General features: G+C 31.5%; 1 protein-coding gene and 1 long non-coding RNA gene across 9 annotated transcripts; one reads left to right on the top strand and one right to left on the bottom strand.

Moving 5' to 3' along the window:
• Positions 1-1,493: 1,493 nt before the first annotated feature.
• On the top strand, positions 1,494-16,682 carry LOC143230501 (chloride channel protein clh-3-like). Of its 8 annotated transcripts, none has more exons than XR_013016460.1 (5): positions 1,494-1,735; positions 3,191-3,256; positions 4,342-4,420; positions 5,616-5,665; positions 6,046-9,734. XR_013016460.1 is itself a non-coding variant. In XM_076464179.1 (4 exons), the coding sequence occupies exons 1-3, from the start codon at positions 2,298-2,300 to the stop codon at positions 4,414-4,416; spliced, it is 210 nt and encodes a 69-aa protein (XP_076320294.1). In that variant the 5' UTR covers positions 1,743-2,297; the 3' UTR covers positions 4,417-4,420; positions 11,719-12,034. The 8 variants fall into 8 exon arrangements, 3 of the variants coding, with proteins under 3 accessions (XP_076320294.1, XP_076320293.1, XP_076320292.1); XR_013016459.1 differs by lacking the exons at positions 1,494-1,735; positions 6,046-9,734 and adding exons at positions 1,748-2,366; positions 11,577-11,710; XR_013016458.1 differs by lacking the exon at positions 1,494-1,735 and adding an exon at positions 1,748-2,366.
• Positions 1,559-13,489, bottom strand: LOC143230502 (uncharacterized). The gene is made up of 3 exons (XR_013016461.1): positions 13,137-13,489; positions 10,662-10,700; positions 1,559-1,661 (listed from the first exon to the last, which is right to left on the bottom strand). It is a non-coding gene; the product is annotated as an uncharacterized LOC143230502 (long non-coding RNA).
• Positions 16,683-17,043: the final 361 nt, after the last annotated feature.

The following is a 17,043-nucleotide window of genomic DNA, read 5'->3' as shown; positions in this document are numbered from 1 at the left end:
TAATTAGCAAACTTTGTATTAATACATATGGCTTCTAGAACATCAGGCTAAACTATGATTAATTGGCTCTGATATTTTAAAAAAGTGTATCCATGAAAAATCCCATCAGGTGGAGACCTGGGAAAAATAAAACGAATAGGATGACTTAAGTTTGGAATGTTTGTTTTTATGTAACTTAATCTTCCTTAATGACCCTCGATGACCAAGGCTGAAAGGACATCTATGGTTTACATCTGCAAAACAACCGTCAACGAGAGAGTATAAAAGCTGGAATAGTGGGTATCGAGGTACTGTTGTTGGTACAGATTTCTTTGTTAATTTAGCTGTTGATTCTACATACAATCACTACAAAGATGATATGATTGGCCTTCTTCTTCATGTGTCAAATCTGCGGCAGACATCGACGACCATGGCATGCCAGACTTTTCTGTTGTCAATCCTCCTTATCAACTCGATGTTGCTCATTGAGTTCTTGGTGACATAGTTATTGAGGCTGTCGATATATTTAGTTCTTTGACACCCTCTACTTTTCCTCCCTTCTATTTTTCCACATAGCATCTGTTTCTCTATCCCATTCTTCCTACAGATGTGTCCTAGAAATTCCATTTGTCTCTTTCTTATAGTTTTTATGAGGGACCTTTTGTATCCTGCCAGTTCCATGACTTCCACATTTGTTTTTCTTTCAGTCCATGATATTTTTAGCATCCTTCTAAGGAACCACATTGGATGCGATTGGTAAGTGTTGTCAAAACCCTTTGATTCCAGCAATTATTATTGTTATAGATATCACAGTATATATGTTTTAAATTTGTCATGTTTTGTTCAAATGTTGAATTCAACATTCCAATTATTCAGAGTGAAAGGAAAACCATCTCCTAAACTTATTTAACTTATTTCTAACGACAAAGATTTGGTTTGTATCCTTCATTTCAAAATGAAATAGTACTACTAATATATATATATATACACACACACACACACATAGAGAAATATGTTCCAATTCCTTAAGTAAATTAATTCCATGAAATGGCCCCTCGCTAGTACAGCGGTATGTCTACGGATTTACAACGCTAAAATCAGGGGTTCGATTCCCCTCGGTGGGCTCAGCAGATAGCCCGGTGTAGCTTTGCTATAAGAAACACACACACTCCATGAAATGTTGGTGAAGTATTACGAGAGTATTAATACATTGTACTGGTTTTTATTATGGTTTTATAGAATTAAATCAAATGTTGCCCTTCTTCATTACGTAAGAGTCTGAGCTGACCTTGATACTGGTTTGATTTTAAAATCACAACTTATCGTTTATTTAGTATTATTCTGAAGACGGAAGGAATTTCTATCTTTAAAATCTTCTGACATTATTATTACAAACTAAACAAACTGATATGTTAATTTACCTGTATAAATTCCAATATTGACTTTCTCCATAATTTGATTGGCATTTTATCATTTTTATTAATTTATAACATTTTATTTTCTCATTGATTGTAATTCTTTGTATAAATGTACAGAATAGAACTTTGTAGTTTTAATATCTGAAAGTCTAATGATAACATTTTGTATTTTTCTCTAAGGTACTCTTTGCTTGTCTCTGCGTTGTTGCTTTGGTCGTAATATTCCATTACAACCTTGCTGAAGGCTGAAATAACCCGGAACACCTGAAGAAAAGTCTCAGATAAGTCTAAAACATTGGATTCCTACTGATTACTACTACCCTGGCCACTATTACTGTGTATGTTTTTAATTTAATATAATTGTTACTTTTACGTACATGTTATTTTATATATTTTTAAGCAATTAGTTTAACCCATGTGTGAAAATAACTTTCCTCGTCTTATCAACACAAGGAAATAAAAATGTATTTTAGTTATGGTACAGAGACAAAAGTAACAGTAGCAATTACAAAAATCTATTAGTTGAAAAGGACTTTGAAGAATAGATCAGAGTAGATATTAGTAGTTTATCAGCAAACAGCCACAAAACCTGTACTCAATAACGATACAATGTATGGCATTAGAAGATAAACTTACACATACCTACAAAACTACAGATAAGCATATGTCATATTGACTGTTCCTAATGTTGATAATATATAAAATATCAAGAAGAAATAATTCATATTTTATTTTTTCATCCTTTAGTTTTATACTTTTAGTGTTTCTATTAAAAACTTTTAACACAGAATTAGCTAGGATGTATGTCAATTAAATATCACACTGATTGAGCAACAATTTTTGGCTCTTGGCTTCTGCACATAAACTACTGGAGGTAAAAAACAAAAGGTTTAGAGAAGGATGTGTATGATAAGGAGGTTAGTTATAAGTGGTTCGTTAACAAGGCTTGTGGGAAGAATAGTCTGTGAGGTAAATAGGGAGAAAGGGATCAGATTATGTTAGATATTTGATATAAATGTTAATTATTACACTTAATATCTTCACAATTAACACAATCAATATTGCCCTTAATTTCATTTCACCATTAGTTAGTTGTTCAAACTAACAGTTTAATACTTATTGTTCCACAGAAAGTTAATAAACTGTTGATTTGGTTAATAATCTTATACATAGTTCTTAAACTTTTATAAGGTGAAGATAATTCCCAGATAAAGAATGCTGTATACTAACATAGTAACAGTGTCTTATTTGGTACATATCTAAGTACATGTTTATTTTAAAACAAAGAGCTTTGTGTTTGTTTAGAATTATTTTATTAAAATAACATTTAAGGACAACAAAGGATCTTTTGGTCATCTGGGCCATCCTATCCACCAAACTATTAATTGGAAAACCAACAACTCAAAACCAGCCCTTGTCTTACAAACTTTCCTGGAAACTACTCCCTTAAATTAACTACACATACTACTTATAAAGGCAACTAATTCCAAGGCCAACAATTTTGTTAGAAAATGTTCTGTTTGAGGTAAGTATCCCAAGACTGAACACAGTACTCCAATTGAAGCCAAAACAGTATTCTGTACAATGGAATTATAACATCTTTAAAGGTAATGTTATTTTATTTATGTGATTTTAAATGCTGACATTAAATTTGTACATTTCACTTTGATTGAGTCTGAATTATAAATTTTGTTGTAATTGTGCTAGAAAATAATTCCATTTTATTATCAGTTGAATACAACATCCATTTTTGTATATATTTATGTAATTTTGCTGTGCTTGTCAACTTACAGGGACCATTTGTACATGTAGCAAGCACTTGGCCACATTACTTAGTAAACTTGCGACTTCCTTCAAAGGTATCTATGAAATTAGTTTGCATGGTTTTGTTTTTGGAACACAAGTTTTATGGAAGTAACATTAATATAACATCATGAACTTTAAAAATGTATTTATGTTATTGTTTGCTTTTAATGTTTGAAAAGTAAACCATTTTAATAATTTTAATTGTATTGCTTTCTTCACTTACATTTTTACACACTACAAAACAAATTAAAAATATAATTTGATTAATTTATATAATACATGTTAACTAAGTGAGTCTACAAATCATGAGGAATTTTTAAGTAATATATGATGGTATATCACTTGGAAGTAATAATAAAACTCAAAAGTTTTTTAAGCTTTTTTTGTTAATAGATGTATATTATTAGGGAATAAAAAATATTTTTTAGATGTCAAATTAATTTTTTTTTCAGAAAACAACTCACATTTTGCCTGTATTGAAAGCAGTAACCTCTTAATGAAAGATCATATGAGAAAAAATAAAATGCTTGCAGAATTTTTGTGAAATTCAGTTGTGTGATCTAATAACAAAGTAATAATTTAAATTAACTGAAAATAACCTGCCTAAGGTAATACATTTCCAATGCAGATTGTGTGTTATAAAACAATCTAATCAAGTGTTAATAAGATTACATGATCTTTAGAAGAAATGGAATATGGAATAGTTGTGCTTTCTTATGAAATTGTTTACTGCTTCAGAGAAGGTATATCGTACTTAATTCTAATCACAAAGCTTACTTTTTATATACAAAAAATAAAAATTTAGTTCAAAAGTAATGATAAATACTGTTGATGAAATATGTGGCTTACATAATAAACCAAATTTACTGCTTGTAAGATCTAAACTCTTGTTTGATAAACTAACAAGAAATATTTAAAATTCATGTCAACAAAGTTATACATGATTGGTTATATAATCAAACTACAACATTAGCTTAATTAGAACCATTTCATCCCCAACACAACCACATGAGGAATTTGTGAGTTTGTTATGGTTATTGTTTACCCATGCAGTTTAATGTATAAATAAGCATAACTGTGATAGTTGAGAGTATATATGATTAATATTTTCCAACAAAGTTATGTCTTGTCTCTCTAGAATGACTCTAGAACTAGTGAAATGTTAGCTGCTGTTTGTGCAGTAGGAACTGCATGCAGTTTTGCTGCTTCATAACTAGGTAAGGCAACAAACTATTTAAAACATCAGTTTATTTAATTCCAATGAGGTTAAAGATAACACTATTCAGAAAGTTTTTGTTCATATTCATAAGTTATTTTTTCCTTATATCAAAGTAAAGAAGTACTTAAAATAAAGGTATCTGGAATAAACCCTATTATAGAACTATGGTTTGTAATGATATTTTGTGTGTGTGTGTGTGTTGAGGACTGACAAGATTATTTCAGTTCTACTACATAATACACATATTTTGAAATAATAAGCAAATTAATTTAGTTATAATTTTAATGTAGTGAAATATATTTAACTTTGTATAATTTTTTAAAAATATTCTAACTGAATAACTTGTATAATTTACTGGTGTTTGGTGTTGATGTATGAAAGTAGTATGATTATCCTGTTATGAAGCATTTAATTAAGAAAGTCAAAAATGACATCACATTGTGCTTATAATGAAACAACATGGGACCAACCCATTGGTTCATTCAGCTGTTCCAGCTTCTAAACTAAAACTATCAGTAAATAAATTTACCAAATTTTAAAACCAGCCCTTATACTTCATATAGTTTTCAAACTTTCTCTAGAAAAATGAAACTGAGCTGAAGATAACTCCTATCCTGCCAAAATGTACATTTGTGTTCCTACTATTCTCACTTTTGAAAAAGGTGATGCATTAACACTATCAAATATCTTCATAATTAGATTCTCCTTAACTCTTTATTTTTTCAATAAAAAACAATTTTAGAGATTTCAACCTCTCTTTCTTTGACATTCCCTCCATTTCGGCCATCATTCTAGTAACTTGCAATACTTTTCAACAATTCAATGGCTTTCTGAAGGTAAGGAGCCTAAGGCTGAACAAAGTATTCTAAATGTGGCCCAACCAGTCACCTACATAATGAAATTATAATATCTCTTGACTTGTATTCAATATTTCTGTAGATAGAATCTAAAATTCTGTTTGCCCTATCACTAACAACAACAACAACAACACTGCTTGGATAGCTTTAGAGACTGATCTAACATTATGACACAATCCCCTTCTTTCATAACATTGTTAATGTTATTCTTATTCAAATTATCCTTATATTTTCAGTTGTGATAACTCACGTGCATTATGTTACATTGATTATAATTAAAACCCATTTGCAATTTATTTGCCTACCTTACTAACTGATCCTTTTGTAAATCAACAGTATCTTCTTCACAGCTGGCAAAATCCAAGACCTTAATATCATCTGCAAACGTAAGTAATTTATTGACCATTCTTTCACATATGTCACTGATGTAAATCAAAAGAGCAAAAATCTTGAGATTGAGCTATGAAGCACCTCACTTGTGACATCAGTCCAGTTTGGCTGAACCCCATTTGTAACAACCTTCTATTTTCTTCTATCCAATTTGCTAACTTAATCCCCTCCCCAATGGAGATATATTTTTTACAAGCCTTGTAAGTGGCTCCTTGTCATGTGCTTTCCAAAAGTCCAGATACACCATATCTTATATGCTACACCCTTATCTTCATCTACATATGCAGTAATCTTTTAAAAGAATATCAAAAGATTTGCGAGTCAGTATTTGAGTATCCTGATATTGTAGTTGACCTATTCATAACATTTCTTCTAGGTATATGCCAAGGGTGGAGTCTTGCAAAAAAATGTACATTTTACGTAAGGATCAAAGTATCTGGTTCTTCTGCAAGGTCATCTTAATTACCCTCAGTGACAAAGTTAAGAAGGACATCTATGGTTTATTTCTGATGAATGACCATGAATAAGAGAATAAAAGTCAGAATAGTTTCCATAGTGTGTATTGAGAAACTATTGTTGGTACAGATTTTCATAGTAACATAACCATTGATTCCTGCAGATAATCAATACAGAGATGATGTAATATGCAAGTGTTGCCAAAACCCTTTCATCCTTACAACCAGTGCCATTAAATACCACAGTGTATATGGTTTGAACATGTCATATTGTGTTCAAATGTTGAATTCAGCCTTCCAGTTGTTCATTTTATAAGAAACAGATTTTTCAGATGAAGTTTTAATTTTTCTATTAAATAAAGATGGCAATAATTCACTTTAAATTCCTTTGTACTTCTAATATGTATACATATACATATAAAGATGATCTAATTTATTTATGTAGTTAAAGTTAGTCATTATAGATTAATTTCACCTGCAGATAAAATAAGTGAAGAACAAGGTAATGAACTCTTGGAATTCATTACAGAGGACTGAAAGCATGATCATTGAACTGGGTTTGTTTTATACTGAGAATGTTTTACTGTTTTATTCAAAACCTTTGGGAAATATTTTATCAAGGAGCCTTAACATCCTTCAAACTTCTCAATTTTTTTCTTAGCCAGCTCAGAATCAGTCAAGTAATCTTGTTTCCATCTATCAACTCTTCAAGATAGGGAATACTGTGTAAATATCCATTAAAATAAATTAAAGAAAAGGCAAAATTTAATAACCCAGCCATCCCATAATCATTAAATATGAGCCTTCCTTTATCATCCCTCAAGGGTCCTTACCCATTTCTCACATTTTGCTTTCCCATAATGTATTTAAAGAAATCCTTGTTGTTAATTTTTACTTTTTCAGCCAACGTTTTCTCATACATCCTTTTTAATGTTGTAGTTTCACCAACTTTCATGATCTTCTATAATCTTTTTCTAAGTCTCCTGTCATACTAGTAAATTTAAATTTCTCGAATTTAAGATGCTTTTCTTCAATTTCATCTCTTATACTCTTTGTGAATCAACCTGTTTTTTTTTAATTGTTGCCACTCTTTTCTTTCCATAAAGAATATGCTTACCTTGAATAGTAAAAAAATTTCCACATCCTATTGGTATTTCCAAAAACTCAGTTACTCAGTTTATAACAGATAATTCTTGTTGCATACCTTCAAAATGTGCATTTTTTATATTTGTAATCAAAATATAATTATTTCTTATCTCCATATGCAGCAAAACTTAATCTAATAGAGCAGTAATTATTTGCACCCAGATGTTCCCCAATTTCCAAATGGTTCCATCTGAACCATTATTGCATTTAAAGTTAACAATAAATATAAAATATCATTGTTTCTAGTAGATTCCTTCACTAATTGGTGAAGAAAGCTGTCATGAATAGTTTCTAGAAACCTTTCTCCTTCACACTTTCACTTTAACATTTTGCAGTCTATGTACCTGAAATTAAAATCCTCATAATTATGACTTCATTAAGAGGTGAAATCTTAATGTCCTTGTAAATTTTCTCCATAATTTCATCAATGTCATTTGGTGGTCTTAACAAATTTCAACTAAAAGCCTTTTTCACTTTATAATTGCTAACAGAAACCCAAATAGATTCAATATTGTTGCTATTATCTTTAATGTCCTTAACTTCAACATGATGTAACTCACATTTCACATATAAAGCCACTTCTCCAGGCTTTACTAATCTAACCCTATTATATTGCCTGTAACCTCCTATTTCAAAGACATTTGTCAACAAAATCATCTACGTTTAACTATGTTTTAGTTATTCCAATCATATTAAATTCCCCATTCCTAACGGTACTCTTAAATTTATCTATTTTATTTCTTATACTTCTAGCATTACAATAGTAACAATTAATCAACACCCATATAACTATTTCCATTCTTATTTCCTATGGTGAACTTTTCTCTGTCACTTTTTATGCTTTTGTTTTTCCTGGCCCTTGCTAATGTTTAGTCATAGTTTAAAAACTTCCCTCACAGATGCATTAATATCCATAACAAACAAGCCAGCCTCTACCCTATTTATCATCAACATTCCTGTACCAGTATAGTGTTGGGTGTAAGGCTGAATTGATTGCTTGTGATTCAGTCTGTGTCATAAAAATGTTGGCTAGAACTGGTGACACAGGATTCCCCATAGATAGGCCATTTATTTGTAGTAGTTTTGGTTATTGAACATAAAGTTACTTTTGGTGGTAGTGAATTCTATAAGGGTTTCTAATTGGTTGCTTGGGATGTGTATCAGTGAGTTGGGGTCTTGGATATAAAGTTATAAAGCTATCCTGCAGGCTTCAGTTGTTGGGACTTCTGTGAAGAGGGAGATTACATTAAAACTGGCCTTTAAGGCTTTATGATATTGTTGATTAAGAATATATTTAAAGTTAAAAGAGTCTTTGAAAAAGGAGCTGGCTGATGTTGCATATTTAAAAAATGCCCATGATATATATTTACCAAGGTTGTAGTTAAATAATTCGTACTCAACATTATGGATCATAATGGGCAATCAGGTTTGTGAGGTTTGGGGGTGCTGTATAGTTGTGATGTGCATGGGTCGGTCTTTTGTTGGTAAGAATAAATGTTTTCCGAGGTTATGTTGGTTTTATTCATTTCTAGTAGTATTTTGTTTAACTAGTCTTCATGTGTTTTTGTTGGATTTGTGTTTAGTAGTTTAAATTTGTGTATATCTGATAAGATGTTCATTTTTTGAATGTAATCATTTGTGTTCATTATAACTATAGCATTGCCTTTATCTGCTTTTAGAATTTTGATGTTGTTGTCTTGTTTTAAGTTGTTTATAGAATTCATATATTTTTGTGTGAGGTTGTTTTTTAGATTTCTTTTCTGTGAAATTATGTTGATAGTTTTGTGTGATAGTTTTTCTCTGAAAAAGTTGTTAAAGATACTGTTTTGAGGTGTTTCAGGGAAATAGATGTTTTTAGTTCTACCTGGAAAGATAGGTTGTTGGTTGTCAGTGGAATTGTTGTCAAATGTGCCTTCTTTCTGGTGGTTGTTTTTCATTGTTTTGTTGGTGTTTTTAGTTTGTGTAGAGTGAATCACCAGTCTTCTAGCTAGGTCTACCAGGCAGGCTTTCATTTCAATAGATGGAATTTTCTAGGTGTTGCTGCAAAGTTGAGTCCTTTCTTGAGTAGATGTATTTCTTCATTGCTTAATTTTTAATTGGATTTGTTAATTACAAGGTTTGTTGGTGGTTTGTTATGTTGGCATCATTTTTGTTGTTGGCACCTTAATTTATTTAGTTTCTTGTGGTGGCAGACCTTTTCTTTGTCGTTCTTACCATTGAGTTGATTGATGTTGCATTGTATGAGTCCATAAATGTCTGGTTGAATGCAGCAGGCCAGTTGATAGTCTAGTTTTTTTGTTATTTTTTCTGTAAGTCATTTAGTCTTTATATTTCAAGCTTAACATGTAAATTATGGATAATGTTTGTACACTGGGTAAAATTCTTTGAAAGTTTTATCTTCACAAAATTAGGGAATAGTTTTTTGTTTCTTCACTGTTGGATGAAATAAATGTCATTTCTTCTATTGATGATTTTTTTTATTTAAGTTCCTAAAATAAAACAACACTTCATCAACATAAACCTCAAAAGAAATGTGGAAAAAATTATACACTTATACCAACAACAAACAAACAACAATAAACCTCAAGATACAACAAACTACAAAACCTTATACTGCTGCATACCATATGTTCTCGACATCTACGAAAAAATAACCAACATTTGGAAAAAAAACTTAAAACACAACATTCCAGTAAACGCTAAATTTATTCAAAAACCAGGCACAAAACTAATGTCCATACTATGTAAAAACTACACTGATAAACACAATTTATAAAATACAATGCAACAACTGCTATGACTTCTATTTTGGAGAAACAAGTAGAAAAATGGAAACTAGATTTAGAGAAACACACACACACACACACACACACACACATAAACACCTTCACACGTTTTTGAACACTGCAAATCAAATAAACAACATAACCATAGAAAACACCCAGACATTAAGTAGGGAAACAAGTATAAATGCAAAATCAAAGAAACCCCACATATACAACAATTAAAACCAAAATTAAACCAATATAAAGGAACACCTTTATACCTATACTTATTAATAACCTAACATCCATCTGCAACGATCCCTACAACATGATACCCATTTATACTCTTGGCTCTAAGACGTGTCTGTCATAGGTTACATCCAAACTTTCTCTTTCTTAACCTGAAAATGGCCTAGGAGGGTTGAAATGTTCTCTCCTTATCAATAAAAGTGTTGATACCCATACCAGCCCTTCTGAGATGCACACACACGCACACTTTATGAATATAAGAACTCCATTAATACTAACAATAAATTCACTATCGAACATGAAAGTAACAAACAGCTATTCTTTCCTAACTTCAACATTATTAGCTCCAACACATAGTTAAAACTGAAATCACTCACCCAGGGTTCTTTTCATTCACTGGAATTTTGCCCATGAATCTAACAAAAAAAAATGAATGCATTAAAAAGCAGACATGGCTGTAAGACTGCACAACTGACCACATAGATGAACAAACCAACTCTATAAAACATTCCTTCATTTACATCAACAAATTTCTATTGACCATTGTTGAAAAATGTCCACACAGCTATCAGAACAAAAGGCAAAACTCAACTCACAAACAATACTCCAAATTAATTAATGTTGAAGATGTAATTTGTATGTGTTTTTGAAAGCTGCATGTTTCAGTGTCTTTCAAAAGAAATTAAGATACTTTGTGTATTTTCAAGGAAACTTGTATGTGTTCTGAATAAAGTTTGTTTTTTGGTTAACAATTAACTGAAAGGCTAAATTAATTAAAATTAGTAAACTTACAACAAGATTTAATGCTATTGTGATGCAATAACCAAAGTTTTCTATTTTTTTCTATTTAAAACATTCAAATTCAGCAAAAATTGAAATTGTTACAAAAATATACTACCTGAACATTGCAAAGAAACAAACGAATTGTTAAATATTTGGCTTTATACAAGAACAAAACTAAATAACAGGTTTCAGTTATTTCAGTGATTCTAGCAACTACTTTGGCTTTGAAAATACATAAATTTTGTTATTTCACCAAATATGGTGACATGCCAGTTTACTTTGTGGTTCTTGATTTTAAACTTAAAGTTATTTATTTACTAAATATGGTGAGTTTTGCTACTAACTTTGTGGCTTTTAATTTTAAACTTTGTTATTTATTCACCGAATATGATGACATTTGATACTAAACTACGTAGATGTGACATAAAAATATGTTTTATTTCATTTTAAAGTGGGTGTATTGCCCAGAGTTGCTCATTAAGACATGACTTTTTATTGTATGTTTTTAGGTGGCAAGTTTTCTAGCATTACATATCAAGATATGACTTTATGTGTTGAATATTGTAAAGTGAGTGTACTGTCCATTATTGCTGATCAAGACACGACTTTATATTTTTTTTATTTTGTGTGTGTATGTGTGTGTGTTTTTAGCAAAGCTACATCAAGCTACCTGCTGTGTCCACGAGGGGAATTGAACCCCTGATTTTAGTATTGTAAATCCAAAGATTTACCACTTGAGGGGGCAATTTCTACTGGTGTTGTTCATCAGGACATGACTTTGTTCATGAAGACGTGTTTATGTTGTAAATTTTAAGATGGTGTGTGGCTTGTATTTTGTATTACCAGTAATTAAAATACTTTTCTGAAATCCAAGACACTGAAACTTGTGGCATAGTGCCAGCCATGTGGCTTCAAGGGCCTAGGTTGAAATATAGAAAAATAAAGATAAATTAATGATGAAGAACAAGGTATTAAGCTGTGTTCCTTCTGTATATTATGAAATGTTATTATCCATTATAAAGAGGTGAGAACATGTTTGTAGAACTGGTTTTGTTTTTTAATGAGAACATCTTTTATTATTAAGACTAATGTTTTGAAAACATATACAATCAGATAATTAGTTTCTGTTTCTAAAATCCTCTAAAATTCTTTAAAATGTTTTTTTTTACAGATGTTGCATTTTCCTGTCTGTATAGTTTAGCTATCATTTAATCATTTTAATTAAGGTATACAGTTTTATACTGTCATTTATTATAACAGTTTATATATTTTTACAGAATAGATGGTTCAAGGTTTTTAATAAAATCTTGTTTACTAAGTATTGATCCATTTTCATATCTTTTGACACTCGCACCCAAGTTTCAAAGGGTGGACTTAAACCTAAGTGCTTAATCAACTTAAAAAAACTACCTGGTAGACACTATTTGTACCAATTTTGTGCATCAAGCGAAAGAAAATAGGAGTTCATTCAGCCTACACTAGTAGGATTTTACTGTCATTTCTGTAGCATATTGTGTCATCAAAGATACAGTCAAGTTTCTGTCTGTATGTCTGAATTTACAATCAAGTTTTGCTGGACTCTTACCCATCCCTTGTTGAAGAGGTGATGCATTTACAGCATCTTATCCATCTAAAATTTAGTGTATATATATATAGCTACAAATTGCAGTTTCAAAGAATGATATAATCACTTATATTTTGAGGAAGACTACAAGGCTTGATATTGCTTCTCAATTCCACTGTAAAAATATATTTTATGGGAATTTCATAGTTTCATTGAGAAAAACTAAATGATAAATATTATGTTTTTAAACAAGTTTGCTATGACTAATACAGTGATAAAAACAAATACACGAGTGTTGAGCCTAAAGTAAATCCACCTTGGTATTTGTTTACTGTAGAATTGTTTAAGATTACAGAACAATTAAACTACAAATAATGACAACAGATAACAAACAATATTATTTACTGAGATTATTTATATAACTATTTTATCCAGTTGATGGATTTCTCAAGTTCACCTGAAACATAAGTGCTGTCTATAAAACCTAAGGAAAAATCTTTTTTACCAAGTATTAATCTATTTTCACATCTTTTCACACTCCAGGATCCAGGGGTGGATTTAAGCCTAAGTGCCTAGTCAGCTATAAAAAAATATGGCCCTGCAGGTTCTGTTCAGACAAAAACACAAATCACATGTTACAACACATCACACACAACAATAAAATCGCAAGGACGGACGAAGAGAAAGCTGACTTATTAGCTGACTATTACAAATCCGCTTTTAGCGATTTAAACTCAGTAGATTTCGACACACAACACCAACACCATGTCAACAACTACATAAATGCAAACCAAGCTTCATTCTCACCAGGATTTCCCGGAGAGACACTAGAAGCATACTCAAATTCAATCAATAGAAAAATAACCATAACCGAACTAAAGATTAATATCAAAAACTTGAAGAACACTTCCCCCGGACATGACCAAATACCAAATATTATTCTCAAAAAAAGTTCCACTCTCCTACTACAACACCTCACAAACATCATGAACATTTCATTAGCGACAGGGTATTACCCTGACACATGGAAAAAGCCATCATAACAACGATCCCCAAGAAACAAACTAACAGAACAAATCCAGATAATTTCCGCCCCATCAGTCTGTTAAGCTGCCTTGGCAAACTGATGGAGAGAATTATCTCCAACCGTCTCCTCCATTTTGCGAATCAAACAACATCCTTCCAGAATCTCAAAATGCCTCCAGAAAAATAGACAAACAACAGATCACCTCACACGACTCACCGAATCAATATACAAAGCTTACAACAACAATCAAGTAACCATCGGGGTATTCCTAGATGTCAAAAAAAGCATTCGACAGCGTTTGGCACAATGCCATCATATACAAACTAAACCACCTACAAATAAATCCTACGATAGTCAAATGGATTTCAAATTTTTTAACCAATAGAACAGCACAAGTAAAAGTCAATAAAACCATATCCAAATTGTTTAATATAACGGCAGGAGTGCCCCAAGGATCAGTCCTCTCTCCACTTCTTTACATAATTTTCGTCAGTGACATACCTTTTCCAAATCTAACATACACACACAATTCACAATACGCAGACGACATCGCAATCTGGAGCACCTCCAGAAACCCAGTAATGGCCATGTCTCGCGTACAAGAATCACTAAACAACGTCTCAACATGGAGCAACAAGTGGAGGGTCGTGTTAAATCCGACAAAACACAAGCAATCACCTTCTATAGAAAACTAAAGAAGCAAAGAAAAATCTAGAAAAATAAATCTATCACTTGGAAACACAACCATCAACATGAGCAAAAACATCACATTCCTTGGCGTCACTTTCGACACAAAACTAACATGGAAAAAAACACATAAACAATATACACTCATCAATAAGAAAAGGATTTCATATCTAAAGACTATAACTGGTAAACAATCAAAATGCGCACCGAACACCATTATACAAATATACAAGGCTTACATCCGTCCACTAATAGAGTACGGATGTCAAGTAACTATACAACATGTCAAACAACACACTCCAAAAAATCCAAGTGCAACAAAACAAAATATTAAAATCCGCATTCAGTTTACCATCTTTTACACCAACAAATTATCTACACCAAATTAGTAATTTACCAACTATAAGAGATAGAATAACAGAACTTTCTATGAAATATTATCGAAAAGCAGAAAACAGAAACAAACTAACGGCATCACTACACAAATTATCAAGTGCACCAACAAAATACATATCACCATACAACATATTTCAAGAATCACAATCAATCAACAAAGAGTCTAAATACATAAAACTATGTTATTAACATGAATTCCTTTTTTTTTTTTCAGGTACAGGGCACACGACAGGCAAAACTTTCGGCGCCTGTCGTGTGAAAGTGGGTTTCTCGGGGTACTCCCGTTTCCCCCCACATCAAAATCTTCAGGCATTGGATTTCTAGATCCCAGCCCAGGCAACCTTTTTGCCCGACCCAGAATCGGGCCGTTTGATTTGATCTGAACTTGAATGAATTACATTCATGTTCACATCTACCCAACTTTTTCTTTTCGAGACAGGTCCCGACCTCTCCTTCTTTCCACTGCTACCTTTGCCTCCACCCAAAAGACCATTTAGTGAGACATTCCCCACCCAAAAAGTCAAGAATAATAACGATAATTAATTTATTAAAATAATAATAATAAAAAAAAAAAACCACCACTTAATCCTAATAACAATTCACGAAAGGGGACGAAGAGGAACTACAAAGTTCCTGAACACCCCAGTTGGAGAGAGAACTCTTCGGATTTCTCTCTCTCTAAACTGAACCCCTGCCACGTTAGTTTAGTTTAGTTTAGGTTCTGTTCATACTAATATTATACATGAAGCTTGTAATATTGTATTCAGTTGTTGAATTCAACTTTGCAGCTATTTGTGTTAATAGAGAATATAATTTACTAAAACAAATGTATAATTTATGAAGTTAAAGACTAACCACTAGACACTGGTTCACTTTACCTACACCAGTTTACACCCATACAACGTTATACTGAAATGTGTAAAGGGATTATTTTGCAAGAAATCACATATTTCTTTTAAGTTTGTAACACCTGTACATGGTTTGGTTACAAATGTATTTATGTTACCAGGCATATAATACAAATGCGATACTTTAAGTTTAAGTAAAAGGAAATTACATTTTCGTTAATTGAAAAAACAAACTAGGTTTCTTTGTTGTGGATTTACAGCAATATTTTACTTATTTACAAAATTAAACAGAAAATATTAGCAAGTATTGAGGTAGTGATTTTTACAGAATTGTTCAAGAGACATATTGTAAAACTTGACAACGGGAAAACTACCTTTAAAAGATAAGTTTTGAAACAGCTTGACTAGGTAATGAAAAATTTTATTTTAAATGTAAATTTATAATCATTTCATTAGCCAGCCAAGCCATCTCAGAACATTTATTGACACTTTGTAAGTTTTGATATAGTGTGTTTACTAGTGCTATTCATTAAGATATAATCTTATTTTGTAAGTTTGAGGTAGTGACTTTCTTAGCCTTGTTCTACATGACCTGAGGTTGGTAGTTGTTGATATTTCATATAATCACTGGTTAATATACTAGCATTTGTGAAACAAATGTAAAGACTTGTAAAGGCAAACAGCAAGAGGATACCTGGGATTATGAGATGAGTTTTGTAACTTAGTTTAAACATTATACACACTAAGAGTCGAACCTAAGGCAATAAAACATTAGGCATAATGCTCTTTATATGGCTTCTAGAACCTGGTGTAACAGTAGGTTTATTTGTGAAATTTCTTCTAGGTGCAGTCCGAGGGTGGAGTCTTGCAAAAAGTATCTCTTGCCCTAAGGATTAATGCATCTGGTTCCTTTGCAAGTTCATCTTTCTTAGTAGCCCTCAGTGACAAAATTAAGAAGGACATCATTGGTTTACTCCTGAGAAATGACTATGGACAAGAGTATAATAGTTATCAAAAACGGATTTTTACTTTTGTACCAAGAATTAATTATCTTGATTTCATTAAAGCTAAATATTTTGTTATCCAGAAAAAAGGACTAAGAATAGCTGTCGGTTCTGCCCATACTAATTTTCAAGAAAACACTATTCTCTTTTTGTTTTAGAATATACAAAAGTTTACTGATCTGAAAAAAACAAATTTGTAATGGTAAATCACTGTTTCTATCATGATTTTGAGAATCTTAGCTAATCATTGATTACAATAGTATGTATGTCCTTACATCATCACAAATATGCTCTTTTTTATTTTTCTCTTTTTTCCAGAAGTAGTAAGTTTTGTTTGTAGCTTTTTTTCAAAATCAAAATGATAAAGGTGAAATGACAAGTTGTTGTCATCCACTTATGTTATCTTCATGTTAATGATATAGAATGTAACCATTTTAATTTGTTTACCAC

Source organism: Tachypleus tridentatus, chromosome 10 (assembly GCF_004210375.1).
Source record: "Tachypleus tridentatus isolate NWPU-2018 chromosome 10, ASM421037v1, whole genome shotgun sequence".
NCBI classification, from domain to species: domain Eukaryota; kingdom Metazoa; phylum Arthropoda; class Merostomata; order Xiphosura; family Limulidae; genus Tachypleus; species Tachypleus tridentatus.
Note: the sequence above shows the minus strand (reverse complement) of the source record. Positions and strands in the feature narration are given on the sequence as shown.